Consider the following 21,962-nt stretch of genomic DNA (forward strand, 5'->3'; position numbering starts at 1 on the left):
TATGTAATTGATGCTGTCAAAACAGAAAAGGAATTAAAAGAGCTGATGCATCAAAAAAAAAAGCTGCAGATCTAACAGTACTTAATGGTACTCTGAGGACATTAAACCTACGTTATCCCAGCAGTGGTGTTGACACGCTCTGCCAAACCTATTTGAAGTGTGGTTTTATCACGGAGGTACGTAGGAGTCCCATGAGATCAAAAGCCCTGTCAAGTGGATAATGAATTTCACATTTTTCTTCTCCCACCATCTGCATGCATGGACAAAGCTGTACCCAAAACACAGTAAATCAACATACACACGTACACATACTACAGCACCTTCTGTACAAGATCCCACTTCTCAGACAAACAACATGGCTTGAAAAGGACTGGCATGTAAAAAGCCTTTGGGGATTCTTTAAATAGGTTTTCTTGCACTGATGTCTAACTCGCCTTTGACAAGGATTTTAAAGGAGAACCCCAAATCTGCATTCAGAGCGAACAGAGGAATTACAGCATTTTACATAAATGCTGGTTCAGTATCAGAAAAGAAATCTACGATGATTAACATGGAACCACAATAAGTGGATCTGCACTCATTTGTGCAAAACATGGATCCATAACAAGTGCCACTTGGCACACGCAGAAAGAACAAACCTCTGGGGAAAGCCATGCCTGTCCCTCGTCCCGGCTCCTGCTGCTGTGACAACTTCCCCTGGCAGCACCCTGGCCTCTCTGACCGCCCGTGCTGCTTTCCTCTCACTCAGAAGAATTGCTGCTGAGTGCTACCACCATGCCTGGGGCACGGCTTTCTGTACTCCCACTTCACTTTTAATTAAAGTAGAACTATAGAAGGCACACTTGGATGCCTGCTTTTGTTCATGAGGTAGCACAAACATAAAAAAGAGATGTTTGCAGCTCAGCCATCATAGGAAACACACTGCATTGGTCGGTAATCCCTTTCTCGTATCATGGTGGAGATGAACATCTGGGTTCTTTATTATTCAAGCTGCACTCACTCTGTATAATGCTTCACAGTTACAAAACACAAGAAAATTATGCATATATTTCCAGAAAAGCAAAAGTAAACCTACCTGAAGTGTGCCAAAATATCTACCTATTCCCCTCCCCTTCCCTTCTACGGCAAGCTCAGCAGTGGAAGAGGGGGAGACAGGGAGGAGAGCCTCACATTAACTAACGCTTGCAGCTAACCAACACCTGCGATGCATCTGGCAGAACGTATCATTCAGAGAAATGGACGTCCAACAAACAGAGTAGGAAAACATTTTGGAACAGCTAAAAATGGCCTTGGTTTCAAATATCGATCACTGCCAAAGCCATGACCTCTCTGGAGCCATCATCCAAAACAGAACAGATGGAGGCTAAGTGTGCTTTTATCCATCACGGGCCCATAATAAATCGCAGGCTGCTCATCCTGCCGGGGTTATCCTTCACCACTTTGCAAGCACTCCTCTGCAGCACTGCAAAAAGGCATTTATACCATGGTGGTTCTTTTGCTGTTTAGCACAGCTCGACTCAACTTTCCATTGATAAGGAAATGAGAAGGGTACAGCCCAAATTATTTCATTTCCTCCAGAGCAAACACTTGTTTCACATGTCTTTTTGGTAGCCCAGCATTTCTTTCCACTATTCATTCTCCTCAGCTCCAGCCACTCTTGTCTCTCAGACCCTGAGTTTTGGGTTTGTCTTGCCTGCAGCACAAAGCACTGTGTCCCCCCCCACCCACCCCCATACATCATTTTATTCACGTAGCTGAGCAAAGCTCTACCTGATGGCTTCGGCACTTTGCCCAAGCTTTTTGCTGAGGACCTTGCTCCTCTCTTCTGCCCCCAGGAAGCAAGGTGACATTAGAGATGACAGTGACCTGCAGCACAAAGCACAAGGCCCAGGGCTGCAGTGCTCTGTCCTGGACTAAACCATCCCCGGTTCAGCTCATCTTGTCCAAGTCCAGCAAGGCCTCCACGGAGCCAGCTCTTCCTCATCAGGCCGCACAAACCTCCTGTTATTACCCTTGAACATTTCCAGAAGCGCTACTGGTGTTGCTGTCCTTGACAGGCCCACTACTCCACCACGGTCTGGGAGCCCCTGGACAGCCCCCCAGGCGAGTAGGATGCACTCACTCCCGGCCAAGCATGTCGCTTCTCAGCAACACCCCGCCGTGCCCGAGGCTCCCCGTCCCTCTTACGCAGTGCCCACGCTGCTGCCGTGTCGTGGCCACGGCGCCCCTTCCCGGGGGCAGCACCCGCGGGCTCGGTGCCAGCTCCTCCCGCCAAAGTCAAGGACAATAATGTGCTCTGTGCTCGGACCAAGCTATGCCAAGCGGTAGCAGATGGCGTCTTCCTCACAGGCCCCGCCGCAGTTGGCACACTGCAAAGATCAGCCTTCCCCGGGTGCTTTCCTTCTCCCTCCTCCCCGCTGGCACACAGCAGGCTGGCTGACAAGGCTGTCACATTTTCCCTAATTGCCCCTGAAAGGAGCCCTTTACAGAGCGGATCTTCTTGGGGTCCTGCCTCGAGAGCAGCCCTCACCTCCTCCCACTGGAAAGCCTGCTCAGTCTGAAGCAGAAGTCGACTTAACACCATCCAGCGCTGCTCCTTGACGCTATTCCTGCACTAATCATCACATCAGGCTTCATTAAGACCTGACAGTTGACCTTCGGCTTACCACTTGAAGCTCTCTCTTCACAGGCGTGCATCAATCACATGCTCCTCCTCAGAATTTCTGCCAGAAAACAAAAGCTAACCACTCACTTAACATCATGGTGATCTGAAATACAGCACGGAAGACGACGATCTGGCCACCAGTTATACCCACTAGCTTTATAAAAGACACACAATGTGACCGGCAGAGATGTACATCTCCAGAGGTAGCGGCTCAAGCTGGGCCTGCAGAGGACAGACAATACAGCATCCTGTGCAGAGCCGTTCCTGTCCCAGAGAAAGGTTCCCCTTTGCTGTCAGAGGGCATGTGTCAGGCTAGCCCGGCTTTCACCACCCTGCACAGCAAATCAACACCAAGTACCAGTACATGAATAAACTCAAACTGGCAGCTGCGAGGTGGAAATTCTGCTCTTCAGCCTTAGATCTGACAGCTGGACTCAATAAACTAAGACTAGCAAGGGCCTTGCACTCACCACGGGCTTCAAATTTTGTTACACTTCTCTAACGCACGGCTAAAAGGCAAGAAAGAAGCGACTTTATTTAAATAAGAATCGGGGTTCCCCAAGCACCAGCAGTGGGACAGAGGGAAGACAAAAACAGCCTGCAGAAGGACTGGATGAAGACCAGAGCCTCTTACAGCCACAGGACGGAGGATGAGATCAGGCAGCAACATCCAAGCACATGAGAAAACATGAAACAAACTTGCTTTAAGATCAGGAAACTTCAGGAAAACAAGCCCATTTCTGCTCAGATATGCTAGGTGCTAGGCATTACCATTTTGAGGATGCAGACCCTCCTATTTTGCCTCTCCTGCCTCCGATTTTTCCTAGCACCACCTTTCCTTTCCACTTCATACCATTTTTTGGAAACATTAAGTCTCAAGCTGTATCTTCTGCGTGCTGCTGACATGAAACAAGGTAAACGTGAAAGCCCTGCACAGGGTGTTCAACACAGAAGTGTCTATCACTTCACTGGAGTTTTTGCTGCCACCACTAGAGGGACATGAATGAACCATTAAAAAAAAAAAAAACAACAACAACAAAAACTAACTGAAGCTAGTAGCTGTTCAGCCTACTATTGGCGTTATGGAGATACAAGTAATGGTATTTCTTCTGAGACATAAGGTTTGCCTTGACACACCTGGAAAGCCCAGAAGTATCACAACACGTGATTTTCTACTGGGAAACACAAAGGTGTGTCCACGGCACATAGTTAATGATCACAACACAGAGATTTCTGAATCTCTGCTGTACCTTCACAACTCATTCAAACCACAGAGCTGGGGCCTAATTTACCTTCAGCCCCACACAGTACTACCAAGAGCCATTTCTGGTCAAACTCAAGTGCCAGCTACAGTGCTGAGGTGCTGAAATTCATCCCTGCTGCGCCTTTTAAAATGGAGTAGGAATAAGCAGTGTCCTCAAGCACAACTTCTGTGATATGAGCTACACCTTCCCCCCTAAGAGCAAATCCCATACCCAGGTATACTGATGGTGGAAGACGTGTACCACAAACCTGGCTTGTAAGTTTGTTCTACGCTACATGGCTTTTGGAGGTGTCCCAAACTCTTCTAAGTAGCAGACAACATGCAGAGTGACACCGGTGGGTCACACAGAGAAAGAAGCGTGTCAAAATGATCAGCACGGCTAACCTCACCTATGAAACAAGTGCATCAGATCATGTGCATCAGATGTTGAGAAGGGCCAAGTATAAGCAGTCTGCTTCTGAAGTAGAAGCAGCAATTGAAAATCATTTTTTTTAACCTCAATTTCATATCCCACATTTCACTCAAGGCATAGCGATGCAAACAATCTGCACACGTGCAGAGCAGTCATGCAGCATTCTGCCACGTGAAATTAATGCCATTGAGAACAGATGATTGAAAATAAAGTGACATTGCTTTGCAGGAAGGTCAATGAAAGCTACATGTATTCAGGAGTTTCCACGAGCACTTCATCCACCACCCGCTCTCAAAAAAAGACCTTGGCAAGGCAATGGCGTTCAGAAAGGAGGCAGTAGTACTGCTACTGTTGTAAATATACACACTTTCAACCTATACTCTGTACTCATTCACAAAGATAAAATAAAGGGTTCATGATAGCAGGCTTCATTTACTCAGATTTCTGATGGCTCATGTTTCAGAGGCTTCAGTTACACAGCCAAGCCATATGAGTGCAGGTAACGTGCCTATTCTGCACGTACTGCATGCTTCACAGAAGACATTTAGACAAGGGTTCTAAATATCTCTCACATCTAGATTTAGTTCCTATGGTTTTAAAAGCAGGTGAACTAAACTACCCTGATTTCTACCAGGTTAATTTTAAGGCTGACCACGAAATCTATGAATTAATTTTTCTATATTTCAGTAGAGATTGGTAATTAAATCATATATTTCAGGCTTTTCTATGTTAGATAGAAGTCCTGGAGTTCTACCAGAAAAAGGGATTACATCTTCCAAATGCAAAACGGTGGAACATCTCCCCTTGTGGGATAGCCAGGACCTTTTTTTTTTTTTTTTGTAATTCTTCAGTAGCCCTAGACTGAGTAACCCCAATATTATTCCTCAAACAGATGTGATATCATGCGAGGATCTTCCATATGAAGGAGATGGAGTGAAACTACTCACATGATGCAGCAAAAATGTGTCACACTCCTTGCCTTTTGTCTCCTCCTAACCTCCCAGCATAAATGACACAAACTTTACTTTTACCATTAGTTCAGGTTTACATTTCCAGAACATCATTAACGTGCAAGGATGTTACTTCTTGCAGGTATGCAGGTATCACCTCAAAGCCATGTGGACACAAGGGTACAAAGGAGTAGGGACTTGGTTCAATGTCACCAAGTCAGTCACTGCTGAACCTGGGACAAAAATCAGGTATTTTTCAGCTCAGTGCCTTCCCCCAGTGTTCCTCAGTAGTCATGACAACAAATGCAGGAAAAAACATAGCTAAAAAAGTTTATTTTATGCATTGACCTGTAGGGAACTGAGCTTGAAATTAGCAGATTTTATGATGGCAGTGCAGAAGCCAGATGGCACGACCTGCACCTCATTTCACAGAGCTGTAGGAACTGGGAAGGTTTGAGTTTTATTTCTCAGAAAACTATGGAGGAAGCAAACCTATTATGTGCATGTCAAGTATCTGAGCATCACAATGACTGCTGCTCAGGACAGAAAAGAGCACGCTCCCCCAGCGCCAACACCAACAGCCTTTAGCCAGCTCCCTTTCTCTGGCTCGCCGACTCCACGCATTTCCAAGGGTCGCTTAAAAACGCGGGTTAGGTTTGTTACAGCTTCCTTTGTAGGCTGAGAGCAAGACAGAGCATGCCACCCCATCAGCACACAGCAAGGTGGCTGCCTACAAACCACATTTCTGAGATTCTGAGAAAGCACTGCACTAATAAGGCCAGCACTGCATTCAGGAGACCTTCAATGGGAAGAGAATAGTGCTCACAGCTGCGCTAGCGCAATACACCGCTATAGAGATTCCTCTGGACAGTAAGGCTGGTGCCCGTTTGATTAAACAGCCTGGCTGCTCCCTCCAGAAGATATCAGAGGCACAATTAGTTCAGCCGGCAGTATCAGCAATGCCCTTGAGGTCCTGTGCTCCTGACAACTAATGAAGAGGCACTGCTGGCTGTCAGAGCGTGCAGGGGGAGGCATTCATCTTCGCGGCAGCGCCAATTAAATCCACCAGGGTCATACCAGTAGGAGACAGGAATTCAGCGCAGGGAACAAGCCAAAGCCGACTGGTTTTATACGCAGCCTTTGGGTTTTACATGCTACAGAGAAGGGAATCAATTGTTGGTTAGCCATGCTTAGGGTGAATGGAATACAGAGCATCTGCATGAGAGCACGTGTGGTGAGAGCATCTCAGTGCTAGTGGGTGTGCGCGCTATGGAAAGGCTTTTTTCACTTTTTCCCCCTCCTCAATGGGGTGAGAAACTGCTCTGTACACCAACACTTTTTTCTCCTGAGGCCCAAAGGAGGGAATTTGCTCAGTGTACTGCATTCCTAACACTCTGCTAAGCCTCCAGAAAAACTACTTGCAGTACGCAGGGACATACCCTCACCTCGGACACGGCATTTACTCCTGAGAGAGAACATTATGCAGGGAGCTCTCACCCCTTATTCCTCTCAGGTTTAAGTCCTTATGGAAAGCAAACAGCTCTTCTTCCAAACATTGGGGTTCAAAGCCTTCTAAAATGTTTCCATCCCTTAGATTTGAGATTTATTTTGTCAGTCGTTGCAACGTGTCACCTAACCATCTGGCCTGTTTGGTACCTCTGTGTCAAGTCCAACCTTTGCAGTCCTGCAGAAATCCTGCTGTGCCATGACCTTTAGGACCATGAAGCACTGATAGCAGAAGAGAATGGCACTGAAACAGAGTCTGCAGAACGCATTTATGGGATACAGCAAGTCAAAGCAAGTGTAATTTTTAAGTGTCTTAAAAACAGCAGCACATCTTAAAAATAACAGCAGTAGGTCTGGAAGCAGCACTTAGCATCTGAAGATCTGCACTGTTCTTGCACACATTACAGAAGGAAACTGTATGGTGCTTCCAAAACACTGAGAGACCATGCATTGTAGCTCAACCAATTAAGACAATCCAGTTAATTAATAATCAGTATCCAAGCTGTTAAGGTATATGGGAGCAAAAAAAAAAATTGTCTGTATAACCAAAAAAAGCATTCGTATTTAAATCCTGTTTTGACTTTTTTTTCCTGCTAAAAGCACACAAGTGAACTTGGGAAATCCACACACTCCAGACCCCGATGGGCCCCTGATGGAAACCTCTACCCATCTCCAGGTGGCACGAATTCCCACCTTCTGCAGCCTTCCCGTTTCAGATGCTCAAGAACCCATAGTGAAATTCTCAGAGGGTTTATCTGCCAAGCACCGTGTATCAACAGGGAACGAGAGGGTTTTTAATAACTTACAACGCACTGGCAGCCGTTTATCTTCTGAAACCTCACGACACGCTGGCGGAGGCTCAAGGGCCTGTTTGGCAGCAGTGGAATCAGAGCGACATGTACAGACAGAAACCAGCTCCCTCCTGATCCCTGCCATCAGTGCGCAAGACCTACGGCATCTCAGCTGAATTAAAAATAAAATGGCTCTTCTACAAGAGTGAAAGCCTTGTCCTTTGGAACCGGAAATAAGTATCATTAGTTTTGAGGAAGGAAAGCCTGCTGCAGCAGTAGCAGCAAAATAATTTCTAACCCACCCTTTTACGTAAAGGACCCTAAAAAAAACAAAACTCAAACCCACTTCATGCTCCCTACCAGAACAGTCAGTCTGCAGGAAACTCCATTTGCCAGATGGTATGCAATTAAAAAAGAAGATGACAGAAAGAAAGAAAAAGGCCTGTGGACACCTCTTTTTTCTGACTAATAAAAAAATCATTTTAATGATTTCAAAGTTCTGGGAATTAATATTTCACTTCCTTACAGAGATTCTCTAATAAAGCCATGGGCTTTGGGGAAATGCTCTGTATTCCAAGACCTCACAAGTCCATACAGCCAACCTAGAAAACTGATGAAATACTGCTCACTGTTCTGGGAAAGCTGAGCACAGGAATCTCAAGCCAGAAGAGAGCAGCAAGCAGCTCTGACAGGCTGGGAGCAGCAGCAACTGAAGTCCTCCAAAATAATGTAAAACTACTCAGTAGGGCACTCTCCAAGACAGCATCTGGGAGGACTCTCCTAACACCGATCTGCAAAACCTACTCCTAAATTACCTGAAAATGATTCTTACGAGGGAAGCTGAGATGTAACAGCAGCCAAATGTTTGATCAGCATCAGAGACAAACACTGCTGGAGTGCCACAGTGAGTCCTGAGACAGGCTGGCGTGTGGCAGTCTGGAGAAACTGCTTTTGGTTAACACTCTGTCCAGATAAAGCATTCAGGAAAGTAGCTTAAATATTTTAAGCATGTCCTATTTAGATTTATATCCAGCGTTTCTTTCCTCTTGAAGCAGCTGAAACTGTGTCACTGGGGCAATCTGTTTGGCCTGATTTCACTTCGCACCACAGGAGGAAACAATGCTTTCACTGCCCATCGTCACACAGTAGCTGCTTTCTGAAAAGATGTTCGTGCAGAACCCGTGCGCAGGAACAGGAGCAGTGCAATTCTCCAGCAGCACTTTCCAGCCTCTTTTCCTGGCCACAGCTCTTGGGCCTGACAAACCAACCTGTGAACACGTGGAGCGTACAGCACTGAGGTAATTCCTGCTCTCTGCAGTCCCCACCATCCACGGCTCAAGAAAGGCCCCATGTTCTGGGGGTAGGGAGACAGCCCCGGAGCTGTACAGACACGAGATCAGCAGAACCACAGGTCCAGAGAGAAGCAGCAGCAGAGCCAAGCGACTTCCCTGCCATACTACAGCTCCTGCAGAACAGCCTGAGTAACCCTTGAGATCTAAGTACAACAATGATTTTCAGTCACAAAGGAAAATTTGAGGGGCATGCAAGTTGTTGCATCTTCAGAAACATTACTATGGCAGCATATAAACTGGAAGGATTTGTCACTGAAGTTGCTTTAATACAGATGACCGATTTTCTCATTTCTTCCCCATCAAGTGACCTGGTAACTCAGTTCTACCCAAGTAGCAATGAGTTCAGAGACACTGGTGCTGGACTGTGATACTTCGGGTTCTACAAAGTGCCTTTCTGAAGACAACGGGGACTTCTCATTTCCATCCCATCCAGTCACTATTTAACCCCTGCTCAGCAGCCACCACCACAACTGAAATGAAACATTCCCCTGAGCACGAGGGAGGCTGTTAATAACCCAACTCATTAATCACCTGGCGGTCACACCGACTCCGGTGCAGAAAACGCCAGCACAGCGGAGCTGTGGCCCCACGCTGTACAAGATATGGTTCCATTCCTGTCAAGTATCTTCATCAGATCAGGGGGGAAAAAAAAAATCAAGTGTTAAATAATGTCACGGCTTAAGGAATGAACAGAATGTTTTGAAAATGCAAATTCAAGCATCTGTATTTTAATTACAGCACCAACAAAACTAGAAGGCATTTGTCTCCACACATACATTTCTTTCATTCATCTTCACAGACGGCCGTACAAAGAGAATTAGTTTCATAGTATAAACCAACTCCCACATGCATTCCCAAAATGATTTGCATGTATTTCCAATAAACAAACACACACACAGGCCACCCACTGATGTGATAGACAAAAAGAGGACTTGTCACTGCTGCCTTTGGGATTATAAAGCGTCATTCCAAGAAGAGCGTGAGCCTCAGTGCCATACATTTAACACGAGGTTCAGCTAGACTGACAAAAGAAAAATCCCAGCAAGTAGATCTTGTTGCTACGTAGCTGTTTTCTCACACAAAAGTTAAGAAATGCTGAAGAGAATGTTGGCTACAATATATTTTTCACAGTTATATCCATTAAACCACGTCCCATCATTGCCATCTACCTCTACAACCAACGTTCACGTTGAGTCCCCACGAGCACCCTGGTGACAAGCAGCTCCCTTACGAAGCACTGACGGCACTGCCTTTAGCAGTAAGGGTGACACAACAGCAGGAGGAAAACTCACTTTGTGTCCGCTTAACATACAGCTGACAATGCTTCCATGGGCACTAGGATGCCTTCCTGATCAGTCCGTGTCTCAGTTTTATTTTGAGCTACTGAAGACTTAAATTTTTGTCACGACCCCATGGCACAGTATCTCCCCAGGACAAGTGCTCCAGTGTCACTAGCTGCAGAGTCATTACCAGAGGGCAAACAATAAATATAGCACTCCTACCTTAAACACTTTCAAAACCTCATACTCGGAATGAAAAGCGAGCTAACAAACCCAGATAGGTAGGAACCCTATCTGATCTTCAGCACATTGGGCACAAAAGAGTTCGGGCTGGCAGGAAATGTCCTGAGAGCTGCTGGCACTCCGAAAACCAGCAAAGAGCAGTCAATTATGGGAAAGGAAGCAACACAGATGATGCCTGAGGCTTAACAGTGTCCCGGCACCTCAAGAACAGGGAAAAACACGGTGTTTTTTGGAAGCTTTCTGCAATGTAGGCAACAAACAGGCATTTCAACTCAGTGGCAAGGCCTGGCCTCCAAATGTGCTCTGCACATGCCAGGGGAATCGGTGCTGCTTGGGGCAGCTTCACACACAGAATGAGCAAGCACTTCAGAAGGTGCTTCAAGACGCACAGAAGGGCCTGCCTTCAAAGTATTTGGCTGTTGTAGCCATAACCCCATACTATTTCCTACTACCCTGTCATCAGCCAGATGCACAGCTGGCATTTCTTCGGCAGCACCTTCTAGCTGCAGCAGAAACAGAGACTGCTTCTCCCCTGGCAATGCCCTTCAGGAGGAGCGGGTGCAACAGCACCAAGCTCAGTGCCGGCCTGCTTCTGCTGCTCTGCTCTGGTCCCGCAGGGCAGGCACTGTGCTTCAGCAATGCTGACAGCCTTGCTTCTCTCTCTCCTGCCTACAACCCCCAGAAGAAAGATAAGCTTCACCTATGAAATGACTGAGTGCAAATCCCACGTTGCCTGGAAATCGGTCCGAACGCATTCGGCATGTTCTGCAAAAGGAAGGCGCTTATTCAATGGAAACCAACTCTCAACACTTCTCAGTGGAATCAAGATTAGAGTTGACCCCAGGCTTGTAAAGTTAACAGGTTTACCTTGGTACTTTGAACAACACATAAGATAGAGAACACAGGGAAAAACTTTAAAATATGATCGGTTCAAGCTGGGGTGAGCGTTAAGGAAACCTCAAAAACAGATACCACGCTCCTTTTCTTCACATACTTACCCCTTACAGAATGTAGCTGTCATAGTCGGATTCCTTACTACGTACAAAACAAAAGGCACTCTGTGTTGAGCTGCGGCTGCGAATTCCACTTTGCTCTGCTCCTCCTTACCTGATGAGTGAGTGGCCTCCTTAACTTGGAAGTGTATTTCCTATTTGTTGCACTTCACAATACATCAAAATCTCCACATATTCGTCACGACAAGTTTTTTAAGTTCACATCCACTGGGTTTAAGAGCAAGAGCATAGAGATCGATTTCAATAAACATTATCTACAATTCACCATTTTAAATAGCCATAATAGGAAACTACACTGGAAGGTAATATGGGGATTAAGAGAATATATTGAATAAACACAGTGGGCTAACCAGATGTGGAGACACTTATCAAATCACTCCAGTAATACAGGCAGTTAGGAGTACCACTCAGTTGGCAGGGTAACATTCTTTAGACAAACCCACTCCCAGAAAAACATAAACAAGAAAAGCCACGCTAAAAACAAGTTTAGGTTTCAAAGCAGCAATGCTCGGTGTTGTTATCCACCCCCAGGGACAGGGTAGCAACATTAGGTGCTGCTACCGGTGCCATCAGACCACAGGCTACTCTGAGAAGCTGTTGCTGCCAAGTAACTGATCCCTTTATTGCCAGTAGAAGCTCCATTTTGTGACATCCAATACCATCTGAAATAATTGCACAATACACTTGTACTGCCTGTATTCCACTTGATGCCACAACACCTGGCTGCAAAGCAATCATACATTACACTGACAAACAAAAACCACATTGTTTTCCTATGCTGCCCAGAGGTAAGTGAAAAAAATACATGAATCAGAGTATTAACAAATTAACCAATTTTTTTTTCCTTAAATCGAATCATTAATCACCTTCAGCTTCTGTTCTGGCCGAACAGATGTGGCCATTCGTCACTGAGAATACAAGTGCAAACAGTTTGTACAAGGAGCAGAATATCCTACCTGGAACAACTTCAAAAAGGAACTTCCCTGGACTTTCTTCATTGCAGGGGTGCTCAATTACTCTGTTGCCAGGCAGAAAGATGGTACCCTAAGGAAAAAAGCAACATCAAATAGGGGATCAAAACTGCTACCTGACTTTGGATAGACAAATGCTTCCTTTTTTTTCTTTTTGGCAGCAGCATACATGAACGCGTGTTATTGCTCCTGGCCAGCTGATTTCCAAAGCAAGACTGAGGAGGGATTATCCAAAAAGCCAACATCATAGAACACCTTAATTAACAAAGGCATTCAGTAATAGCTATAACCTTTTTTTTTCCCCACCCATCTGTTAGGCTTTTAATACCATGCAGATTTTTGTACCACTCAGACCTAAGTGTGCTGCAGGGGACACTTATCTGAGACTGAAGGGGTTGGTTTGATGCATTCACTGCTATGGCCTTCACTAAGAGCAGGACTGCCAACTGGTGGAAACAGGACAAGGAACATGAGACAGCCTTCTCACAACAGAGAATTCAAAACCAAATAGAAGAATTAACCCAAAGAATATGTAACTTTAAAAAGCACTGTTAACAACACGTACTTTATGTCACACGCCATAAACCATTATGACTGGTATAATTTTGCTGCCCATTGTAATTTCCAGCTTGAACTGTTTCTATCGAAAAAAGCTCTACATGCATCATGGGATGAGCAGAACGGAGTCTTCGCTCTGGAGCAAATTTCAGTGGCTCAGGAGCTTGTGTCGGTGAATACATAAGCATACTTACGGTAATTACACACCATGTTATTCAATTAAACAAAAAAAACACAAAATTAAGGAGACCTAGCCTACAGCACTGTAACCTAAAATCAATTTATGAGTCAGTAAATGAAAACTGCACTTAAATTGGCTGTGAATTCATTAGCTGTACGCATGCAGTCTCATTACAATGTGATGCTTTCTGATTCTTTGATGTACAATCCCTTCAATATTTATTTCACAGTGAGCTGTCATAATGACAGACTTTTAAGAACCTAAGAACAAAACAGTCATAATATTTGTAACTTCAGCTCTTTTGTTCTACAGATGAAACTTACTTCCCCTACTAGAATGCAAAGCCTAAATCCCACATGGCAGCTACATTTATTTGAAGCGATCTCAGCAACACCATACAGAACACTGCTCTTATTTAAAAAGAAAACATGCTCTCAATTGCTAATATATTTTAGTATTTTTAAAACTACTATTGGAAACATTGAAGCATGTGAAATACATACATATGTTTTTCTAAACACATATGCGGAGGACCATGGGCTGTTGGAGCTGCGAAGCTTCAACTAGTTAAAGCTTGGTTTTATATTGCATATAGAATAAAAGAAGTTTCAAGAAAGTTTAAGATCTGCATATACTCAGCCTCTAACTGAAGGCCCACTTAATGATGTGCTTGCCAAAATACTGCAGTGCAGCAAGAATGACATAAACCCACTTTGGCTTAGGATCGCAGTACTACAGCCTCACCTGGGAGGTTTTACCCCACACTCATCACCCATGTCCAAGAGGGACTCCATTGCTCCCAGGGAAGCTGATGGGAAAAGGAGTTCCCATGCCCTCCAAGATGCTGACTACAAATACCTGATTTTCTATACATCTGGAGGGATTTTACTCAAAAAGCTTGTTGATACATGAGAAAGTGAACTGCTTTCTTGCCCAGATGTGTTTCTGGCATTTATGCTAACCCACTTCTACAAGGCTCAACCAGTCTGCATGCTCCCTTACAGCTTGTCCTGCCACCCCTTAGAGAAAGCTACTTCAAGTCCACATTATCAGCAGTCGCTCCTATCAGGTGTTCTCCTCGCCCTTCCAACTTCTATCAACAAGATTTATCAAAGATTACTACATTCTCTTTCCTCTTGCAACCAAATGCTGTGCATACTTCTGTGTGTTTTGTTTTGTGGGAAGCTTCCCAGGAGTTTTCTGATACCTTTGTGCAGTCGCAGTGGACTCAGAGGATCTTCACAAGGTTTCTTCCTCTGTCTGCTGCTACAGCTTGGTTAACCACATTGCAGAAGCGCCTGTGTTGCTTTGGCAGCAAAAGTTTCCAATGTTTTTTCCCTGCCAGGAAAAAACCTGCAGCCATCACATATCGGCTCGTTCGGTGTGAGTGCTGAGCGACAAAGCGGCAGGCGGGCAGTTACCGCCACCGAGCCCGAAAGGTTTCAACCACGAGCTCGCTCGCTGCTCGCCCCAGCGAGGCACTGGGGCAGCTTTGGAGCACTTCTCCACTGCACAGGGGAAGTAGCTCTGTACAGGGATCCCTACGTGCGTTACGGGTTTTCAGTCCCTTTGCCAAACACTGCGTAATGGAAAGAGGTTTTACTCAATATGAACCGTACAGAACTTGCAGTGCACAATGCACAGCACGTCCGGTTTCCTGGCGCACAGAACAACAAACAGTATGACAACGGGAACAAGTAACAGTCACCACAGATCTGATTACCATAAGAATGAAGGAGCCAGATGTTCTGCATTGAAGTATGATGATCTTAATACCAGCTAAGTAAACAGATCTCTGGATCAATGGACTGCAGGTAATGCAGCCACCATCTTGCAGTTTTGTAGCCAGCCATACTTGCGCAGCGTGCAATGCGAGAGACAAAGAAATGCTGCTGTGCTAGAGGCACACTGAGGAGGGGGACGTAACACACCAGGAACGCAGACAGACAGAGAAACTGCAGAAGAAATAGAGTTGGTTGGATAAAATGGGGTCAACAGATAGTATAAGTTTTTCTGGCATAAATTCCATTGCATTTGACATTTTCTCCTCCCACTACGTTAACACATTACTCCGGTTTGTTTCTGTGGAAGAATGAGAGTTGCTGTTCAGTTCCCAGAAATTCCCCAAGGAGAACTATAAAGGGGACCTTTCCTTTACTTAAGAAAAGGTTAAAGTCTAAGCTTTTTGCTTAATTTTCTAATCAAGAAGCAAATTCACTTCCACAGAGGTTAATACCACACGTACTGTTTGCATGGTAACAAGCACCAAAACACGTATCCTGACCTAACAGAGAGAGCTGTCCATTTCCCTACAACGGGATTAGGGTATGTGTAAAGATCCTGTACATTTCTCTGCTGCCATACCTTGCTTTATGGTTCAGCACCTCTCTCTGCCCAACATACAGTTCTTGCCCATAGAACAAAACAATATTGGCTTGAGCAGCCACTAAAAAAACAACTAAACTCCTTTTTGTTCCCCAAGAGACAGCAAGGTGACACCAAATTAAGCTGTAACACCACAGAAGACTCTGCTTCCCTAAAAACTGAGGCTCACACATTGCATGCCTCTGGATTTTTTTTCTCCAGTAAGGGAAAGCGAGAAGAATGACCATCTCCTGACTCCATCTGAAATTATTACAAGCTTTTTCTCTTTCTACATCTATTTCTCAGCACTAACCACTACCTTCCTGGTGAAAGGAAGCCTTAACACCCTGTCCTCCCACCCCCTCCATTCTGCCTGCTATTCTAAGGGACTCAGACAAATCTTGAATCTACATGAAGCAGCTTTTCCATCCAAGGATGATTTTCTGTGGCATCTCACGAAGCTTTAACACCTCTGTTTTACCCCTGCTCTCCTGGCTTCTCCCTAGCGAATGAGCATATTCACCTAAATGTCAGCAGCTTCTGCAAGGAACTCTGCTCCTCCTCTTCCTCTTCTTTCCCAAGCTCATCACAGAAGGGTGCGAGGCACTGGGGTGAGAAAATTCATGAGTAACACCCATGGGAGCACCTAATTAGATCCATGTGTGAAAGTTTTGATAAAATTAGGTTTCATTAGGTTTTGCTCAATAGGCAACAATTACTGTATTTAGGTATTACTGTAGAGGACAGAGGCAATTATGGAACAATCTTACCTCTAGAATATCTTCCTTCCAAGCAGAAATTTAGCTTATTAGATATAACTATTCTCTCTCTTTTTTTTTTTATATTGACCACCAAAGAAAAAAGCCAGCACAATGCTTTTTATTGCATCAGAATGCTGGGGAACACGTCTTACAGACCTTTTGTAAAGAAAATTTACTGACTTGTAGTCCGGAGAATATCCAGGCCTCAACCTCAATTATTGCCTGAAAGGATGGTATTTGGCAGCAGACAGTTTCAAGTACAGCCTCATGTTTATACACAGAGCTCTCCGGTGACAGCCTCGACAGAAACAGCAGCAGAGATATAATGCAGCATGTATGATTGAACAGGTGAAAAACCAAGTCAGTCATTAAATATTGAACTAAACATTTTTCAAGAGGATTCAGAGGCAGAAAAAAACAAACAAAACAACAACCAAAAAAAAAGGCCCTAAAACTGAACTGTCTACTCCATCTTGGTTCTTATCTTGTTTTGAAAAGGTGGGGAACCTGTAGTCACTGCATGCAGCTGCCTTACCTCCAAGGGTAACGCCAATATAATTTATGCTCTTTCCTTGGCTAAACACCCATGGCTGAATGAAAGAATCAGGATCGAGTCCATGATGGAAAGAAAAACATTTAAAATTACGAGAATGCTAATGATAATCAAGTGCATTATGCTTTCACACTGTGGGAGGACTAATTTAGGGGGAAAACAGTGTAAGAATCTGTAGAAACACTAACTGCAATACCTTGTTGGAAAACAACACAGAAAAGAAATAGGTGCATCATTACAGAGGCCTTTCAGAGCAGACTGGCAAGACCTGGCACACCATAAAAGGCACCAGATAACTAATTATCAGTGACAAATGCTGTCTTCTGTCCCCCAGGCTGGCAACAAAGAGCATGGACAATCCCCTCTGAACCACAGCAGCCTCAGCCTGAACCTGTTCAGGTTCACCTGCTGCCTTTTTTCAGAAGAAACCTCATTTGGCTGTCACTTACATACAGGCGACCACCTCTGTTCCTTAAGTCCAATGTGAACAGGACGTGAAACAGTCAAGAGCTGAACTGCAGGGTCTTCAGCACCAAAGTGTTTCAGAAGCAGATGAAGGCACATACTTAACGGGAATCATTAACTCCTAACTGTTCTCGTCTGGAGACAAGGGATGATTCAAGGCTGTTTGGATTGTGTTTGTTTGCTGGATTTCCATGCTGAATGTGAGAAGTGAAAGCCCTTACAATTCCCCCACACGCAGCTCCTTTCCAAGGAAGCCGCATGCTGCCAAGCACCCTGCTAGCGGGCACGGCGTTCCCAGGTCAGTCAGTAGCAGAGGTTCACGCTGCTGCAGGGGACCTGCCAATTGCAGAAACGACTTTCTCAGCAAGTGGTCAGAGAAGTGGCAGACGCTTCCACTGACTGATTCTTCTCTTTCCTGTGCAAATGTTCTTGTTTGCTTTCAGCTAGCAAGCACATTCCAGGGGAGTTGATCTATCCTATAAAGTTATCATCATTCACTTTTTCATTAAAGAATGAACTGCACTTTCATGTGAAAAAATATTAGGGCTTAACAGCAAGGGTTATCCATCTCTTCCAGGTTTTTTTAATGTCTACATGGCTTGTTGTTTTAATATCTATGTGCTGTTTATATTTTGTCTAGATAATAAATGTTTACAAGCACAGCTTAGAAATACTACTGCACTGCAAATACCACAGAAACATTTACACATCCCACTTTGCTTCCGGGCAGCTGGTGTGAGGCACTTGTCTGAGGGAGGACACTCATTAGCAGCGCTGCTCATTAGCAGTGAGCCCATCTCTGGGAGTCTGGGGTCTTCTGAGCTACCTGAACAATTAACGCCAACAAAAAACACCATTTGCTGATTACAGGTTGCTTCTCCAGCTGTACAATTTGCGTATGGCGTGGTTTTTTTTCCATTTTTTTTTTATTGAATTCAAAGCAAACTAGCCTGTTTCTTCTGTTCTGTGACACCTTCTCTAATTTAAAACTGGACTTCTCAGGTAGTTTCTCATCTTTATACCTGAACCAGATTGCACATTTCTATAGCTTTGATGTGAGACCTAGTTGTTCCTTTCTCCACGTATTTTGGTTTTGAAAAGTATCCTTAAACATTTTTAATAGGCAGCTTAAATATTGAGCAGGGAATTTTGGCTGATTAAAAGTAAATTTACTAACTAGAGCAAACTTCATTACTGGATGAACACGAGTCCATAAAACACTGACGTGGTACTTCAACATCCTGAATTTGCCATGGAAAGCAGATGCTTTAGACAAAACATAAGGTGGTCTTCTAAACACTAGGCTCTTGGGCACAAGAGACACTACAGAAGTATCTACCAATTGGAACACACTTGTACAACATCATCTGCAAATTTGGAGAGCATAAACACACATCAGTGTCATCAGGAGGTTACTGCGTGGTGCTGTAGCTGAGTATGCCTTAGTGCTTTGCCATTTGGAGAAGAAGGGGGGGAATTGCTCTGGGGAATGCAAGCAAGGTTTTGCAGGTTTCAATGTGAGAAAAGTAAAGGGTTGTCAGTTCATTTCTGTCAGTCTGCTGAGAATAGTATCCCTGCAACACATGCTTTTCAAAAAGAATGCGTAGAAGACTAACTGTGTAAGAACCAAGAGAGGCAGACATCCCCTAATTTCAGTAATTAGGGATCTCCACCAAGTTAAGCGGGAGCTGCTGCAGGTCAAGCAGCGCACCCAGGGGCCACAGTAGCCCAACACAGTTGACTGTACAGGGGGTTACTGTGGCTTCGGGCATTTAAGCACCAAAACACGGCTGATCTGCTTCCCCGCAGGAGTGTGGCAAGCTTCCTACAGACCTGCCAGGGGACCTCGCCAAGTGCCAGACTGACTTGGGTAAAAATGGATTTGGGGTGACTGGAGGCCAGCGTAATTAACTGCACTGCAGCAGCTGCTCTGTTCCATGCTATATTCATATAAATAGCTTAGATTCCATGTTGCTATTTTAATAAATTACCAAAATATAAATGACCATGGAAGTCTGCGAGACAGCCTGCAATATCCCTCACCAACAGGGAGGATGAACCGCAATTTATGTCAGCGGAGAAACCAAGACAAAGCTTCCACAGCGGGTGAACAGAAAGCAAACAGCAGATTTTCTGGCAAACAACCAGCAGCGCTCTGGCCACCGGATGGTTCCCTGCCTCAAGCTGTTGCTGGAAAGGGTCCTTTCCACTGGCCAAGAACAAAAAACAGCTGATATCAGCCGTCTGAGCACTCTGACTGCAGCTGGAGAAAGGCATCATCACAGGAGAGCGAGGTAGCGATCAGGATGCTGTGAGAAAAGGGGAGTGGGCATCCCAAATGTAGAGGTTGCTTGTGAAAACTGCCACCTGGTTCTGTCTGATGGGAGCTGGTGGTCAGCCAGAAGACCAATGGGAAAGCTCCGCAATTCCCGTCTCACATTTGAGCCCTTGGGAAAAAGCTCCTTCAAAATCTCTTGAAGTGGGAATACGCAGTGAAGGTACTTAATGAGGTTTTAATATTTTACTTTAAGGATTCAGTTTTGCAAGTCCAGCACTGCTAACTAACAGCTATTATTGCCCATGCCCGATCCCCACGCAAATGGCAGGAGCCCATTTCTGACATCAGGCACAAGGAATCCCCAGGCTAACACAAACAGCCCTGCTGCTGAGGGGCACGCACTGAGCACTACGCACTGAGCCAGCAAGTCCTCACAGACAGGCACACGTACGAGCTCACGAGGAAACACGGACACTGACTTTGCCAAATGAATACAGCAATACCACTACATCAGCATTGATGTGAGCAGAGAGCAGTTGTCTTGTGTCAGTCAAAACCTCAAGAACTTGAATTATGCCCACTGTCACCATGGCTTCACCTCTCTCCCAGTCGTCTTCTTCTCAACAATCCCTGTTTGTCTTTAAAAGCTCTGAGGATGCTCCAGCCAAGTTTCCCCAAGTACCGCACAACTCTCCGTACAGCTTTCTCCCTTACTATTCCATCTCCTGTCCTCCTGGCTTTGACTTTTTACAGCACCTTCCTGCCTTACATCCCTTCTGCAACACCAGACAGCTTTGGTGTGGTCAGCACCTAGCTTAGCTGCAGCTGAGTGTTGGATGTGGAAAGCATTCCTGGGTGAGAAATCACAGGCAGGGAAGGACGAACAAGGAACCAAGCCTCCCCTATACTCCTGGATGGAAAAGAGTGGGGATTCACACTAGAATCCATTTTCCTATGTTATTCACAATAAGCAAAACCTGAGATGGCAACCTAAGGCCATTACAACACACATTTAACTTGCCAATGGTAAAACAAAACAGCAAAAAAAAAAAAAAACAGCATGTAAATCTTCTGCAGCCTCTCAGGGGATGCCACGCTTCCCTGGGCACCTGTTTTGCGTCCGCAATGCTGCAAAAGCCTCTTCCTTCCCTGTTACAACAGGCTGCCCCAGAGAGGGGCAGAGAGGTGAGCCCTTCTCCTGCTGCCACAGAAGAGCCCCAAGCCCTTCTTACAGCACCTACCGCACTCGCTTTGCCAGCTTGCTGCTGTTTAATTAGAAGACCAGAGCTGCTCCACTGAGAGGCACGTGCTAAATGCTATCTCCGAGCTCCTGAGATGAGGGAAGTCTCAGCAAAGGCTAATGACAGCGTTAATTTGACTTTTTCCATTAAATACAGAACAGGTCATTAAAATCTTTAACAGGTGGCAGGTTTGGCAGCTCTACCACGTGTGGGCTCCAGACAGATTTATCTGTCCTTTTGTTTTAAAACATTTATGTGAACACATTTGCTGAGATAAATCACCTTGTTCACAAAAGCATTCTGTTCAAGGCTGCTGTTTTAACTGTTACATCGATCAAATTAAGCTGTAAAATATTAGCATAGGTTTTGACAATCATCATCATCTCATATCTATGACTTTGCTGCTCTCTTCATTAGTTTCCTACTCCAATTCTGATAATTTTTACATTTTAACACAGCGCTGTCAAGGAAATACAGGAAACCAACGGGGTTACTCCCTCCGTGCGGCCGGACAGATACAGGGAGCAGGGAGGGCAGTTGCTGACGATACTTCTGACCGTGCCATGCAGAAGCCCAAGAGGTACACCAACACTCACAGCATGATTCCCGAGTTGGATGGCGTTAACCTGCAATTCAGCATTTGTGGGGAAAAAAAATATAGATTTTTATTTTATGAAGATTTATGAAAAACTACTCCCATGGTAAGAGGCACTGAGAGCCTTGTTCCTGAGGTCACAAGTCCTTGGTTCGGCCTCATTTTCTGCCTGTGCCAGCAGAGGTGCCTGTCAGAGGCTTGGACCTACGTGGAGCGAAGAGAGCAACCATCATTTCTGCTGCCACAACACGCTGCTGGAGCCCTGCTGAAGAGGGTCTGCCCCCAAACACACTTAGCACAAGGACAAAGGAGAACCTTTCCACAGCTCTAAATGAGGAACCTCAACCCTAGACAACCTCCTTTCCTTCTCCGAAGGAGAGTTTCTGTCCGTGATTGCTCCAGGCTAAGTTTTATTTGTTTCTTTTCTTTAAAGGTGAGAAGGTCAACCGATGTGATATTACTCCACTCCATGGGATCAAGCAGATGTCCATTTTCAAACACACGTTTTTGCTACAATTT

At 45.1% G+C, this 21,962-nt stretch overlaps 1 protein-coding gene across 7 annotated transcripts in view; it reads right to left on the reverse strand.

The window, feature by feature from the left end:
- ARHGAP24 (Rho GTPase activating protein 24) overlaps positions 1-21,962 on the reverse strand; it is a 188,323-nt gene that overhangs the window by 111,264 nt on the left and 55,097 nt on the right. For 6 of the 7 annotated variants that reach the window (XM_013190528.3, XM_048074525.2, XM_066996637.1 and 3 more), the window contains exon 3: positions 12,433-12,520. The exons of the other annotated variant lie outside the window; for it this stretch is intronic. In XM_013190528.3, coding sequence (XP_013045982.3) covers positions 12,433-12,520 — 88 coding nt within the window. The remainder of the gene's footprint in view (positions 1-12,432; positions 12,521-21,962) is intronic. 7 annotated transcript variants of the gene reach the window in all.

Source organism: Anser cygnoides, chromosome 4 (assembly GCF_040182565.1).
Source record: "Anser cygnoides isolate HZ-2024a breed goose chromosome 4, Taihu_goose_T2T_genome, whole genome shotgun sequence".
In the NCBI taxonomy this organism is placed as follows: Eukaryota; Metazoa; Chordata; class Aves; order Anseriformes; family Anatidae; genus Anser; species Anser cygnoides.